Source organism: Cervus elaphus, chromosome 12 (genome assembly GCF_910594005.1).
Source record: "Cervus elaphus chromosome 12, mCerEla1.1, whole genome shotgun sequence".
Lineage (NCBI taxonomy): Eukaryota > Metazoa > Chordata > Mammalia > Artiodactyla > Cervidae > Cervus > Cervus elaphus.
In genome coordinates this window covers 92,098,027-92,113,356 of record NC_057826.1, presented here as the reverse complement: position 1 = coordinate 92,113,356, position 15,330 = coordinate 92,098,027, and the positions used below count along the sequence as shown (strand labels likewise).

The 15,330-nt window shown below is 41.5% G+C and overlaps 1 protein-coding gene and 1 non-coding gene across 2 annotated transcripts in view; both read left to right on the top strand.

The window, feature by feature from the left end:
* The window catches only part of IQGAP2 (IQ motif containing GTPase activating protein 2), a 296,931-nt gene that overhangs the window by 39,921 nt on the left and 241,680 nt on the right, over positions 1-15,330 (top strand). The window contains exon 2 of the mRNA XM_043920016.1: positions 7,111-7,210. Coding sequence (XP_043775951.1) covers positions 7,111-7,210 — 100 coding nt within the window. The remainder of the gene's footprint in view (positions 1-7,110; positions 7,211-15,330) is intronic.
* Positions 2,785-2,919, top strand: LOC122706046. The gene has a single exon (XR_006344300.1). It is a non-coding gene; the product is annotated as a small nucleolar RNA SNORA48 (small nucleolar RNA).

The window sequence follows — 15,330 nt, the reverse complement described above, 5'->3', positions numbered from 1 at the left end:
TCTTACGAGATGGTTCAGTACATATTTGAATTGAAGGGTATATCTGAGGATATTCAGGGTTCCTTACAGAAATATTGAGTCACGCAAAATAACAGTGTGTCCATAAAATACTAAACTGTGGCATGTTTCTATGAACTGATGATTCATATCATATTCTCAATCTGTTTTTCCTTAGATAATACCATTTTGTAACACGGAGGTTCCCATCTCTGGTTTTGTGACTCTTGCTAATGCTCCCTCCAGTATATCCCCTCTTCTCTAAGCATTCTGTAGTTATGCCAGCAGTCGGGAAAGAATCTGCCTGCAATGCAGGAGACCCGGGTCTGATCCCTGGGTTGGGAAGATCCCCTGGAGAAGGGAAAGGCTACCCACTCCAGTATTATTCTTGCCTGGAGAATTCCATGGACTGGGGAGCCTGGTGGGCTACAGTGAATGGAGTCAAAAAAGAGTTGGACATGACTGAGCACTAACACTTTCACTTTCAGTTGTCTAACTCTACTGAAAGCTTCATGAGGGACTTTGTGTGTTATACTTGCCACTTACGTCCAGTCCCTCGAACAGACTGGCACAGCGCAACCCCTCTAATATTTGTTGAACAAATGAATACATTTTAATGCAAAGGAGGTGGTGGCCTTGGTCTCCGGTGTGAAGGGGCAAGTCGAGTAGCTGAAGTGAACAAGTGACCATGCCAACTCCTTCATGAGTCAAGACAGCCTTGGTCTGTTCTCACTGTGGACTTTGTGGGTGTTCTTTGAAAAGTAAACTGTAGGGCTCCTTCTGTTTCTAACTTCATAGTTCTATTTCAAAAGCTTTTCTACCAACTCATTCTGCTCCTTAAACCTCTGAGTAAACCCTATAATGTTTAGAAAAGGCAGAGGAACCAGAGATCAAATTGCCAACATCTGCTGGATCATCGAAAAAGCAAGAGAGTTCCAGAAAAACTTCTATTTCTACTTTATTGACTGTGCCAAAGCCTCTGACTGTGTGGATCACAATAAACTGTGGAAAATTCTGAAAGAGATGGGAATACCAGAACATCTGACCTGCCTCTTGAGAAACCTGTATGCAGGTCAGGAAGCAACAGTTAGAACTGGACATGGAACAACAGACTGGATCCAAATAGGAAAAGGAGTACATCAAGGCTGTATATCGTCACCCTGCTTATTTAACTTATATGCAGAGTACATTATGCGAAATGCTGGACTGGAGGAAGCACAAGCTGGAATCAAGATTGCCAGGAGAAATATCAATAACCCCAGATATGCAGATGACACCACCCTAATGGCAGAAAGTGAAGAGGAACTAAAGAGCCTCTTGATGAAAGTGAAAGAGGAGAGTGAAAAAGTTGGCTTAAAGCTCAACATTCAGAAAATGAAGATCATGGCATCTGGTCCCATCACTTCATGGCAAATAGATGGGGAAACAATGGAAACAGTGGGAGACTTTATTTTTCTGGGCCCCAAAATCACTGTAGATGGTGATTGCAGCTATGAAATTAAAAGATGCTTACTCCTTGGAAGGAAAGTTATAACCAACCTAGACAGCATATTAAAAAGCAGAGACTTTACTTTGTCAACAAAGGCCCGTCTAGTCAAGGCTATGGTTTTTCCAGTAGTCATGTATGGAAGTGAGAGTTGGACTATAAAGAAAGCTGAGCACCAAAGAATTGATGCTTTTGAACTGTGATGTTGGAGAAGACTCTTGAGAGTCCTTTGGACTGCAAGGAGATCCAACCAGTCCATCCTAAAGGAGATCAGTCCTGAGTGTTCATTGGAAGGACTGATGTTGAAGCTGAAACTCAACTGAACTGAACTGTGATTTCCATAATGTGCTTGCTTTACCATCTTTTAGCCAATGTTGGCTAACATTACAGGAAGTGTTTTGTGAGTTGCTAATACTTCAGGAAGTATTTTTTCACTATATCCTGTGTTTCTTAGCGTTCAAGGCAGCAAGTAAAGATGAACTTCAGAGGAATTCTCAGTTAATCAATTTAAATGCGGTTTGAAGGCATTTTAGTGATCTTCCCTTGGGCTTGACGGTGACAAGGCTCTTTCAACTTCAGCCGCAGCAGCGTGGCCCTGAGTAGAGAGCAGGGCCAAGGTACTGAGGGCCCTCAGCTGCAGCCCTGGCTCCGCCGCTGACCCAGCAGTAACCATGGCAGTCCCTTCCCCTGGCTTGACCCTGTTCGCAATTGTAAGAAAGAGATAACGCCTATCTTTCAGGGAGATGATGAAAACCACAGAGTAATATGGAAAAGTGCTTTATAGGCAGTAGTATCATGCTTAAGTGTATCTTATCAGCTGTGTGAGGGCTCTTTAAATGGCAGGGTTAGTATCCATTCCTGTGTCTCTTATCAGAAGTGGCTAGTTAGTAAATGTTGAGTAATGCAGAAATATTCGCAAGCAACCTCTGTGGCCCAGAGAGATCTGCTTTTGTTGTAATCAAGACTTTCTCACACTCGTAACCTTGGTGTTCACTTTGACACCATAGGTCATAAAGGAAGGAAGGTGAAGGTGAAGTGTGTGTGGTTGGGAGGGGAGTGGCCAGGGACATGGGCCAGTGGGCCAGGTTAGGAGGGAAGGAAGGAATGTGTAAAAAGTCCCATGAGGATGTGCATTTTTTGCTTTGTTCACTGCCCTGTCTCTGGTGCTCTGACTCTTGCTTGGCCCATAGAATCTATGAGTTGAATGTGAGTTGAGTGAAGTCTATAGAACGGTGCTGTATTTCCTTCATCAGTGACCACATCCTTTATTCAACATAAATGGGCAAATAAGAGTACCCCAGTGTCCCTGACCTGGGTAGAGTGGCACCTGGTTGGTGGTGGCTGTCTCATATCAGTGAGGGACAAAACAACTCCTTGTTTATCCCAGCTTGGCTTTTGCTCTGTGCCCATGCCTGGTTCATGCCCTGGACACATGGATTGAAAAAGAAAAAAAAAAAAAAAAGAGTACCCCAGGTAGATATTTTAAAGTCCGTTTATTAATCTTTCCTGAAAAGATGATTTGTTCATCAGATACTTGTATGGAGTGTGCAGCCTCTGCAGGGAGGCGTGCTGACACCTCGAGGACACACGTCTGTCTTCTGGAATTTACTGTTAAACAAAGCAGTAGAGGAGGTGCTGGTACGGAATACGGGTTCGTGTGCACGCGGGGAGACACACAGGGAGGCCAGACACACCAAACCCTGAGCGTTCGGAGCAGAGGAAGGGCCACGCAAGGAGCGCGGGCGGCTCATGCTCAGAACCCTGACACTGTTTCATGGTTTTCAGGGAGCAGTTTTTATGGACAGAATTTGGGGTGAGGGCTGAGGGGTATATGGCTTTCTTCTGATTGGTTGTTGATGAGCTACTAGGACAGTGCTTCAGGAATCTTGTTCTCTGCCTGGAGTTATCATCCTCCTCTTAGTTCTGCAGAAGAACTCAAATACATTGTTAAGCATATTTCTTGAAGAGAAACCAGGATCCTGCCCCATAGATGCATTATTGTTTCTCAGCTGCTCCTTTTTTTTTTCTGCTTCTCCTCCCTTCCCTGATTAGTGACTGTTGGAATCTGTCCTTTGGTACTCAGGGAAGGAAGGTCTAGGAGGCTGGAACCTTTTCCCCGCAAACAAGAAATGAGGCACATGTAAAGGATTTGTCCCTGGGAGGGCCCCACAGGGTCCTGCTCAATTTCGGTACCAGAAGAGAAGACGTTGTGAATAGAATCGATCAGGGGAGACTTTGGGAAGGAAGTGGTCCTGGAGTTAAACCTTAAAGATGGTGGAATTCCATCAGCTCTGGCCAGTACATTGTAGTAGCAAGGTAAAGCTTTTAAGTCAAATGTTAGGTCACATCTTCTCTTTGGGCAGTGACCTCAGAGTTTGAGAGCCCCCCTGTGGCTCTGGGCTGGTGGGATCTTGCCTGGCTTATGGGGGCAGTTGGGGGGCAGAGGTCTGAGCACAGTCGTGCTGGTGCTTCTCACCTCCTCCTGGGTGGGCTGGCTGAGGCTGGAAGGAAGGAGCAGCCAAGAAGGAAGGTGGCAGAGTGCCTCCTTTTGACAGTGACCTCACCTTTACCCCCTGAGGAGGGTAAAATGAGCAGGTGGACTCTGACTAGGAGTTTTCTATTGCTTTCAAGCTTTTAACATGTGTGAAGGTACCAGAACATGAAAATATCCTGTCAGAAGTGGGAGGCATTCTTTAGACTGAAATTAAAATAAGAAACTAGTAGTCATGGGGTGTCCTGGGAATTAACTCTTAGGAACAGTGAAGAGAGAGGACTAGGTGATACTATGCGGGCATACGAGGTATCCTCTAAGGTGACCCCTAATGAGGAAATCATAATTTCAAAGTATATTCATTACAGGATGGTGGTTAGCCCACTTTGTGAAGGTTCGCTAGAAGGTAGTCGTTAATGTAGGGGAGGAGAAGAAACATGTTCTCTTCCAGAGCTTTGTTCTGTAGGAAATGAAGATCCATCGAAGGTTTGGAGAAAAAGAATAGCATCAGTAGGACTGTGTGTTAGGAAGGGGCTTCTGATAACAGGAGAATGGGTGAGGGAGGGACGTCGTTGTTGTTCAGTCGCTAAGTCATGTCTTGACTCTTTGCAACCCCATGGACTGCAGCACCCCAGGCTTCCCTGTTCTTCACTGTCCCCCGAAGTTTATTCAAACTCATGTGCATTGAGTCGGTGATGCCATCCAGCCATCTCATCCTCTGCCGTCCCCTTCTCCTTTTGCCTTCAATCTTTCCCAGCATCGGGGGCTTTTCCAGTGTGTCGTCTCTTCACATCAGGTTGCCAAAGTATTGGAGCTTCAGTATCAGTCCTTCCAATGAGTATTCAGGGTTGATTTCCTTTAGGATTGGTTGGTTTGATCTCCTCAATGCTCAAGGGACTCCCAAGAGTCTTCTCCAACACCACAGTTCGAAAGCTTCATTTCTTGGGTGCTCAGCCTTCTTTATGGTCCAACTCTGACATTTGTACCTGACTACTGGAAAAACCATAGTTATGACTATACAGACCTTTGGTTCATCATAGCTTTCGTTCCAAAGAGCAAGTGTCTTTTAATTTCATGCCTGCAGTCACCGTCATCAGTGATTTTGGAGCCCCAGAAAATAAAATCTACACTGCTTCCACTTTTTCCTTTTCTATTTGCCATGAAGTGTTGGGACTGGATGCCAAGCTCTTAGTTTGGAGATTGCTGAGTTTTAAGCCAGCTTTTTCACTCTATTCTTTTACCCTCATCAAGAGGCTCTTTAGTTGCCTCTTCTGCTGTTTCCTTTCCTTCCTCACCCGTAAACAAAGACATTTCCTGAAGTTCTGTACTTGCTTTTTTCCCTCCCAGACTAAAATTTCTAGCTCTAATGTCTCTGCTCTTCATTTGGGCAAATGGCCTCTCAGACTGTTTGCTCAAAGGTAAAGTGCAGTAGATTACTTACCTGCCTCAGAGGGAGGCCTGAGACTTAAATGAGACAGTGCATACTAAATTCTGCCAAAGCCTTGAAGGAAATGAAGTGCTCAATAAGTAAGCATCTAGTACATATTCCCATGCTTATGGTATTCTGTCTTATATATGTTTATACATAACCTATCTATATATTGATGAGGACATAATCTCCCCTTTCTTTTGACTTCTTTGAGGATTTGGTTATTATTTTTAGATCTTGAGTGTTGGGCATTATACCTGCCCAATAAGAGTTCAAAGCTTGCTCTTAATTCCTTTTACCTGCCAGACTGATGTTTCAGGTTCCTCATTCGTAGGGTGTGTGCTTGGCCTTTCTTGGGGAAAGGATGAGTGACCTTCATATCCTCTCTTCTGCTTGGGAGTGAAGTGAAGTGAAAGTCACTCAGTTGTGTCCAACTCTTTGCAACCCCATGGAGTATACAGTCCATGGAATTCTCCAGGCTAGAATACTGGAGTGGATAGCCTGTCCCTTCTCCAGAGGATCTTCCTAACCCAGGGATCGAACCCAGGTCTCCCGCATTGCAGGAGGATTCTTTACCGTCTGAATCACAAGGGAAGCCCAGGGGTCCCACTTAATAAATGGCTGATTGGAGCTGGCGACTGGGGAGCAAAAGAGCAAACTCTGACGGTCCTGCTGCTTACACACATTGTCTTCATTAGATGAGAAATCTAACCAACGAGAAACCTAATTCATTTTACAACCATCAGAATGGACGCTCAGCACCGAAGAGGGGGAAGGGGTTCTTTTTATGAGAGAGGAGTGTTGTCCTGTAAATAGGCAGCCAAGACTCAGCTGATGTGACTGTTGGCGGCTGCTGGGTACTTTTGAGGCCACAGGCGGAGGAAGTGCAGTCAGGAAGCGGGGAGGCTGAGTCCTCTACAGAAGAGCAGGGCTGAAGTGTGACAGTTAGTAAACTAGGCTCGTGTTGGAATAAAGGGTGTGGGCCTGAAGACTGGTCCCTGGCGGTCTCCATTGCATTTTTCTTTTGGATACCTGTTGACCATGAAAGTTAGCCTCGTAAAGGCCGAGAGATAAGCAAGGGAGGAATTTTAGTGACTTTGTCATCTGTAAAATAGGATTGGGAAAACACAGGTCCTTGTAGATTCTTTGTTCCACCCCAGAATTTCCAGGACAGTCTGATTCTCTGAGCTACTGGACCAGTTCTCCAAGCTTGTTGAGGAAAGTTAATGCTGATAGACCATCCTCTCATTGATTTGAGGCTGTCTAAATCCTGTGACATCCCATCTGTGAAGTCTGATTGCTATTCTCTTTCTGTTATTTAATGTCCATGTATACTTCAGAAGGCAGGAGGAGAAGGGAATGGCAGAGGATGAGATGGTTGAATGGCATCACCAACTCGATGCACATGAATTTGAGTGAGCTCCAGGAGTTGGTGATGGACAGGGAAGCCTGGCGTGCTGCAGTCCATGGAGTCGCAATGAGTCGGACATGACTGAGCAGCTGAACTGATACTTCAGTATTGCAGCTTTTGCTAGAAATAATATAACACTGTAAAATCCAAAGGCAGTTCTCTTTCTGTGATTGATGTTTCAATACTCCCATCTCTCAGTGTTCAGTGTTGAGCTGCGTTTGAGTTTTTTCTAGTTGGTTGTCTCCTGATTTGAACACTGTTCTTCCAAGTGATGTGATGTTATCCTCTCTTTCTAGCTATTGTGGATGATGAAAGACTCTCTGCAGAGGAGATGGATGAGAGGAGGCGGCAGAATATCGCTTATGAATATTTGTGTCACCTGGAGGAAGCCAAAAGGTAAGAGTCAGACTTAGTCTATTTGTGCCCCTTCTCTTAGAGATGAGCTTTGGGTACTATATTTTTAATAACTCATTTGCAGCCTTGTTAGTACTAAGGTAATGGGAGAAGAATCAACCTGTGTGTTGTCAGTAGAAGAACTGAGAAAAAGTTGCTCCCGCAGCCAACGTCAGGGCACTAGGGAGGCAGGTGTTCTTTTTCTTCCTCAGAGCCTCCCAGGAAATCTCTTGGAAAATTACAGATTATTGCAAAATTTCTCATCTCTCTGGCATGGATGTTGGGGGAGCTGCAGAGACTTAAACCAACTTCCTTTTCCCCAGAGTGTCCTCAGATCTTTTTCCCAACCCTACCCCCAATGATTATAATTATCACTATTATTATTAATTAATGTGTAATTATATATTCCTACATGCCCATAGCATGTCGGATTGAAGTCCATTGTTCACTAAGCTCAAGAGCAGGTTTATGACAGCAGTCTCCTTTTTCACTCATGGGTGTGATCCCTGAAGGTATGTTGTCTTTGAAAATCTCACTGACTCTTTTAGACTTTATAGATTACAAGGAAATGTTGGCTTCTCCAAGGAGAAAGTGAAGATAAAGAAAGTATTTACACTTAGGCCTCTGTATCAGGGGAATCAGAACTTTGTCCTTTGTTGGGTGCATACTGCAACGCCCATATGCCTTGAGGTAGATTCTGATTTAATGCTTTGCACTGTGATCAAGCAACAGTATTGTTCCATGGACAGATATGTTCCAGCTCTCTTATCTCTGTAGAAAATAAACATGGAGTTAATGGTCGTTGGTGTTAATTATCTCTGATCACTTATAAATAGCTACCTACAGAGCTCAAAGAATGAGGATTTTCATCAGTGCTTTGTAGAAGAACATCCAGTGACACATGCACTAATTTGGCCTCAAAATTGCTTAAAAGGGGGTTTTCCAGGATTGTTTAATGTTTTCACAGTGCCTTTTAGCTCTAAGCTCTAAAGGCTAAGTTTCAAAGGTTATTTAACATGTCTGGAAGTTGACAGGTTGCAAGTCACTGAAGACTCACTGTATGTCTAAGATTATTAAAAACATGCTTTTAGCCAAATTGTGGCTACAGTTAGATAAGGACAGGGATTCACAGACATTCAAAATAAGCATACTTTCAATGAAAAAGCGGCAGAAGAGTTAGTGGAAACTTCCTCCTGATACACACTTTGCATTCTAAGTTTTTGCCTCCAGGTTTCTAGAATGGGGAGCAGGGTCGCACAAAGGAAAAGGTATCTGACTGGGAGTCAGAAGACTGGATTTTCTGGTCTCAGCTTCACCATTTCTGAACTCTGTGACCTTGGACAGGTCAACCCTGTGGGAAGTTCAGTTTTGTCTCCTCTCTAATGAGATGATAAAATGTTACCACTACCTGCCCTACTTACTTCATGGATTTTTTTCCCCTCTAAAAATCAACTAAGAAGGTTGTAAGTGTTCTTTGAACCATAGTGCCAGTCAGGTGTATGGTGATAGCAAGCACAGTTTTCTTCTCAATGTATCAAAGTGGTATCAAGGTAGCTTGGAAGCTTGTCATCTTTAGTGTTTTCAAAATTGTGTACTTAAATTTTAATTTCAAAAAGTCAGCATAACAATTAGCCCAAGTTCTTTGAAGAAAGCTTCCTTAGGAACAGTTTCATTGAAAGAATGGGTGGTAAAATACACAGTTTTTTCCTTTAAGATGGTTTTCCTAAACTTATCTTGCAAGTAGAGATTTAGGTGTAATATGTATTTATGAATCTTTTATTAATACCTGAACACTTCTTACGACTTTCTGGGAAGCTGGTTTTTGGTTATGGAGTATGTAAAAATTACGTGGCTAGTAATATGTGTGCTGTGATTTCAGAAAGCATGGTATACAGAATTCCGATGGCCCTAAACTCAAAACATAAATGGACTGTTAGTCTCTGTTCAAAAAGTTATTTATTTGAGAGAGTTTATTGCCTGATTCTCTTACACTGTTAATGCATTAGGGATTTCTCATATTGGATGTATTACAGTGCATGCATGTATGTGTTCCTGTGAGTGCAGTTGCTTTAGAATATTGAATTTCTATTGAATGGTGTACTTAGAATGTGAAAATTTAGCCAGGAACTGTTTCTTGTTTATTTCAGTTGAACTGACTTTGGTGTATTTTAACTAGAAATGTGTTGGGTTCTGTATTTTTGCCTCTATTTTTTCTTTCCAGAGGTGAGAACTGGTAGGATATTTAGCTTATATGTCCTGTAACTCAAAATTTCTTAAAATTCAGAATTGTTAGAGTCCAGTAGATTTATCTTCAATTTTAGTTTTAGTAATTTCAAGATTCTATGATTGTTAATCTCAGAGCATTTAAAAGTTGCTTCATTCAGAGGGGATATCACTGCCAGCCTTACCAAAATAAAAAGGATGTTGACGGAGTGTTATAAATGATTATATGCCAATGGATTGATTAACCTAGATAAAATGTACTGTCTCCTAGAAAGATACAAACTACTAAACCTGACTCAAGAAGAAATTTTAAAAACTAAATAGATGTAATACAAGTAAAAAAAGATTGAGTTAGTACTCAAAAAAACTTCCTACTCTTTCAAAAAAATGTAAGAGGAGGGAACACTTCCTAACTCTTTCTTTTGAGACCAGTATTACTCTGATACCAGAACCAGACAAAGATACCTCAAGAAAACCATGGACCAATATCCTTTATGAATACAAATACAAAAATTCTCAACAAACTCAAACTGAGTTCAGCAACATATGAAAAGGCTTATATACCACCAAGTGGGATTTATCCCAGGAATGCAAGCCTAGTTCAACCTAATAACCATTTGATCAAGACAATTTAGCGGGGTGAAAAAAAGCAGTCTTTCAACAAATGATGCTGAGACAGCTGGATGTTCACATGCATAAAAATGAATTTAGATCCCTACCTCACACCATACAAAAATTATCTTAAAATGGTTTATTATGATAATTAAAATGTGTAGACCACAACTATAAATCTCGTAGAAGAAAACAGAAGTAAATCTTTGCAACTTTGAGTTTTTGAGACAACACCAAAAGCACAAGCCAAAAAAAAAAAAAAAAGATTAGTCAGATATTATGAAAATTAAACCTTTCTTGACTCAAAGGGATACCACCAAGAAACTGAAAAGACTACCCATGGGATGGGAGAAGATATTTGCAAATCATATACTAAATAAGTGACTTATATTCAGAATATATAAAGAACTCATAACTCAACATAAAAAGTAAATAGCCTAGTTTAAAAATGGGCCAAGTTTCTGAATAGACATTTTTTCCAAATAAGATACACAAATGAACCATAAGAACAGGACAAGATGCTTAACATCAGTCTTTAGGGAAATGCAATTTAAAGCCGCCGTGAGATACCATTTCATGCTAGGATAGCCGTAATCAAAAAGAATTGTCTGCAAGGATGTAGAGAGATGGAACCCTCATACATTTCTGGTTGGACTGTAAAATGATGGAGCTACTTTGTAAAATAGTCTGGCAGCTCCTCAAAAAATTAAATACAGAGTTACCATTTGGTCCAGCAATTCCACCACTAGGTATATCCCCAAGAAAATTGAAAACTTGTGTCCACATAAAAACCTTTACATAAATGTTCACTGAAGTGTTACTCATTAGAGCAGAAAGTAGAAACAGCTCAAATGTCTGAATGAATGAATAAACAGTCATCCATAGAATGAAGCATTCTTCAGCTATAAAATAAATATGAGCAAATCAGGTTTAACAATGTATAAAAAGAACTATATAATCACAACCAAGTGGGGTTTATCCAAGGTTTGCAAGGCTGGTTCAGTATTTGAAAATCAATTAAAAGTGCTCCATCACATCGACAGTCTAAATAAGAAAAATCATATGATTATATCAATAGATGCAGAAAAAGCATTTGACAAAATCCAGCACCTATTTATGATAAAAATTCTTAGGAAAGTTGGAATATAGGGAAACATCCTCAACTTGAGAAAGATTATTAACAAAAAGCCCTACAGATAACATCAGACTTCTTGGTGAGAAGCTTACAACTTTCCTATTAAGATTAGGGGCAAGGCAAAGATATTCCCTCTAACCACTCCTTTTCAACTTTATAGGGGAAGTTTTAGCTAATGCAATAAAACAAGAAAAGGAAATAAAAGATATAGAGTTTGAAAAGGAAGATAAAAACTATCTTTGTTTGCAGATGACAAGATTGACAGTATAGAAAACCTGAGAGAATAATAAAAGAATCCTGGAACTAATACGCAATTAGAGAAAGCTTGCAGGATACAAGGTTAACATATAAGTCAGCTGCTGTCCTATGTACCAGCAATGAACAGCTAAACACCATTTACATTAGCATCCCCCAAAATGAAGTGTTTAGGTATCAGTTCAGTTGCTTAGTCGTGTCTGACTCTGCAACCCCATGGACTGCAGCACCCCAGGCTTTCCTGTCCATCACCAGCCTCCGGAGCTTGCTCAAACTCACGTCCATTGAGTCAGTGATGCCATCCAACCATCTCATCATCTGTCATCTCCTTCTCCTCCTGCCTTCAATCTTTTCCAGCCTCAGAGTCTTTTCTAGTGAGTCAGTTCTTCGCATCACGTGGCCAAAACATGAGTTTCAGCTTCAGCGTCAGTTCTTCCAATGAATATTTAGGACTGATTTCTTTTAGGATGGACTGGTTGGATCTCCTTGCAGTGCAAGGGATTCTCAGGAGTCTTCTCCAACACCACAGTTCAAAAGCATAAATTCTTTGGTGCTCAGCTTTCTTTATAGTCCAACTCTCACATCCATACATGACTATTGGAAAAACCGTAGCTTTGACTAGACAGACCTTTGTCAGCAAAGTAATGTCTCTGCTTTTTAATATGATGTCTAGGTTGGTCGTAGCTTTATGTTTAGGTATAAATTTAGCAAAATATATACAAGATCTATATGAGGAAAAGCACAAAACTCTGATGAATGAAATCAAAGAACCAAATAAACTGATAGTCCATATTCATGGGTAGGAAGACTCAATATTTTCAAGGTAGTTCTTCCCAACTTGATCTATAGATACAGTGAAGTCCTACTCAAAATCCCTGAAAGTTATTTTGTGGATATCAACAATCAGGTTTTAAAGTTTACAGGGAGAAGCAAAAGATCTAGAATAGCCAACACAATATTGAAGGAGAACAAAGTTGGAGGAATGATGCTACCTGACTTCAAACTTAACATAAAGCTGCAGTAATCAAGACAGTGTGGCACTGGTGAAAAAAAGTGGGCAGAATGATCAGTGGGGTAGAACTGAGAGCCCAGAAATATACCCTTGTAGATACAGTCACTTGAACTTTGACAAAGGAGCAAAGCAATACAGTGGAGCGAAGATGGTCTTCTCAACACATGGTGCTGGGACAACTGGCCGTCCACATACAGGCAGTGCATCTAGACACAGGCCTTACATGCATCACAAAAATGGGCTCAAGTGGATCAGATGTGCATGTAAAATGCAAAACTGTAACACTCTGAGAGGGTGGTAAAGGAGAAAACCTAGATGAACTTGAGTATGGCAAAGGCTTTTAAGACACAGCACCAACGTCATGATCCATGAAAGAAAGCGTTGGTAAGCTGGTAAAAATGAATTTAATTTTAAATTCATTAAGTTTAAAAGTTTCTGCTCAACAACAGTCAATGTCGATAGAATGAGAAGACAAGTCACAGACTGGGAGAAAATATTTGCAAAAGACATACCTGATAAAGGAATGTTATCGAAGATAAATAAAGAACTCTTCAAGCCCAACAATCAGAAAACAACCTGATTAATAAAGGGTGAAAGACCTTAGCAGACACCTCACCAGAGAAGATACACAGATGGCAAATGCACATAGGAAAAAGTGCTCCACATCATGTGTCATCAGAGAAATGGAAAATAAAACAACAGAAGACCCCTACACACCTACCAGAATGATCAGAATCTGAACACCGACAACACCAAATGCTGTCAAGGATGTGGAACACCAAGAACTCTCGTTGTTTGTGGAAATGCAAAATGGTGCAGCCACTTTGGAAGACCATTGCTTACAAAACTAAACATTCTCACCATTTGTTGTTGTTCAGTTGCTAAGTCATGTCAAACTCTCTGTGACCCCATGGACTGCAGGACGCCAGGCTTCCTTGTCCTCCACCATCTCCCGGAGTTTGCACAAACTCATGTCCGTTGAGTTGGTAATGCCATAGAAACCATCTCATCCTCTGTCATCCCCTTCTCCTCCTGCCTTCAATCTTTCCCAGCATCAGGGTCTTTCCCAGTGAATCTGCTCTTCGCATCAGGTGGCCAAAGTATTGGAGCTTCAGCGTCAGTCCTTCCAATGAATATTCAGGACTGGTCTCCTTTAGGATGACTGGTTGGATCTCCTTGCAGTCCAAGAGACTCTCAAGAGTCTTCTCCAACACCACAGTTCAAAAGCATCAATTCTTTGGCTCTCAGCCTTCTTTATGGTCCAACTCTCACATCCAAACATGACTTCTGGAAATGTATGTCTAGCTTTGACTAGACAGACCTTTGTTGGCAAAGTGATATCTCTGCTTTTTAATATGCTGTCTAGATTTGTCATAGCTTTTCTTTCAAGGAGCAAGCATCTTTTAATTTCACGGCTGCAGTCACCATCTGCAGTGATTTTGGAGCCCTATAAAATAAAATAAATTCTTAGCATATCATCCAGCAATTGTGCTTCTTCTATTTACCCAGTGGAGTGAAGGCTCTGTTCACACAGAACACCACACAGGGATGTGTATAGAAGTTGTTTTCTTAATAGCCTCAACTTGGAAGCAACCATGATGTCCTTTAGTTGGTGAATGGATAAATGAACCCTGGCACATCCAAACAACGGAATATTATTCAGCACTAAAAAGAAATAAACTGTCAAGCCATGAAAAGTCTGAGAGGACCTTTACATGCATATTATGATGTGAAAAGTGCTTATCTAAAAAAGCTACATACTCTATGACTCCATGTATATGATATTCCAGAGAAGGCAGAACTGTGGAGACAGTAAAAGTATCAGGAACATGAGTATGGGAGCACAGAGGACATTTTAGGACAGTAGGAATACTCTGTGAGATACCACGATGATAGATAAGTGTCATGATTTATTTGTCCAACGCCATAGAATGTATAGAAACAAGAGTGAACTTTAATGTTACTGTGAACTTTGGGTGGTTGTCAATGTGTTATTTTGTGGATATTAACTTGGGTGATTGTCAATATGAAAGTGAAAGTCACTCAGTCGTGTCCGACTCTTTGTGACCCCATGGATATACAGTCCGTGGAATTCTCCAGGTCAGAGTACTGGAGTGGGTAGCCTTTCCCTTCTCCGCGGAATCTTCCCAACACAGAGACTGAACCCAGGTCTCCCGCATTGCAGGCAGATTCTTTACCAGCTGAGCCACAAGGGAAGCCCAAGAATACTGGAGTGGGTAGCCCATCCCTTCTCCAGGGGATCTTCTCAACCCAGGAATTGAAGCGGGGTCTCCTGCATTGCAGGCGGATTCTTTACCAACTGAGGTATCAGGGAAGCCTGATTGTCAGTATAGGTTCATCAGAAGCGAAAGTTGCACACCGGCGGGGCATGGTGATACTGTGAGAGGCCCGGGGTGTGTCTGGGGGCAGGGGGTATGTGGGAAACCTCACTACCTTCCCCTCAGTTTTGCTGTGAACCTGAAACAATAGTCTTAAAAAACAAAGAATGAAGTATTGCTACATATTTACAACATGGGTGGACCTCAAAAATATGCTGAATGAAAGAAGCTAGACACAAAGGGCCACATGCGTTGTTATGATTCCACTTATATGAAATGTCTAGAATAGGCAAATCCATAGAGACAAAGTAGATTTGTGGTTGCCTAGGGCTGGCAGGATTGAGGAGTTTGGGGACTGGTGCTGATGGTGTGAGTTTCATTTTGGCCAGGGCTAAAATCTAAAATTGATTGTGGTGATGGTTGCACAATGCTGTGAGTGTACTAAAAACCATTGAATTGTTTTTAGTCAATTGAAAGAGTCAAATGTATATAAATTATATCTCATTAAAGCTCTTGTTAAAGAAAAGTTCCTTTGCTCTGCCTGGCT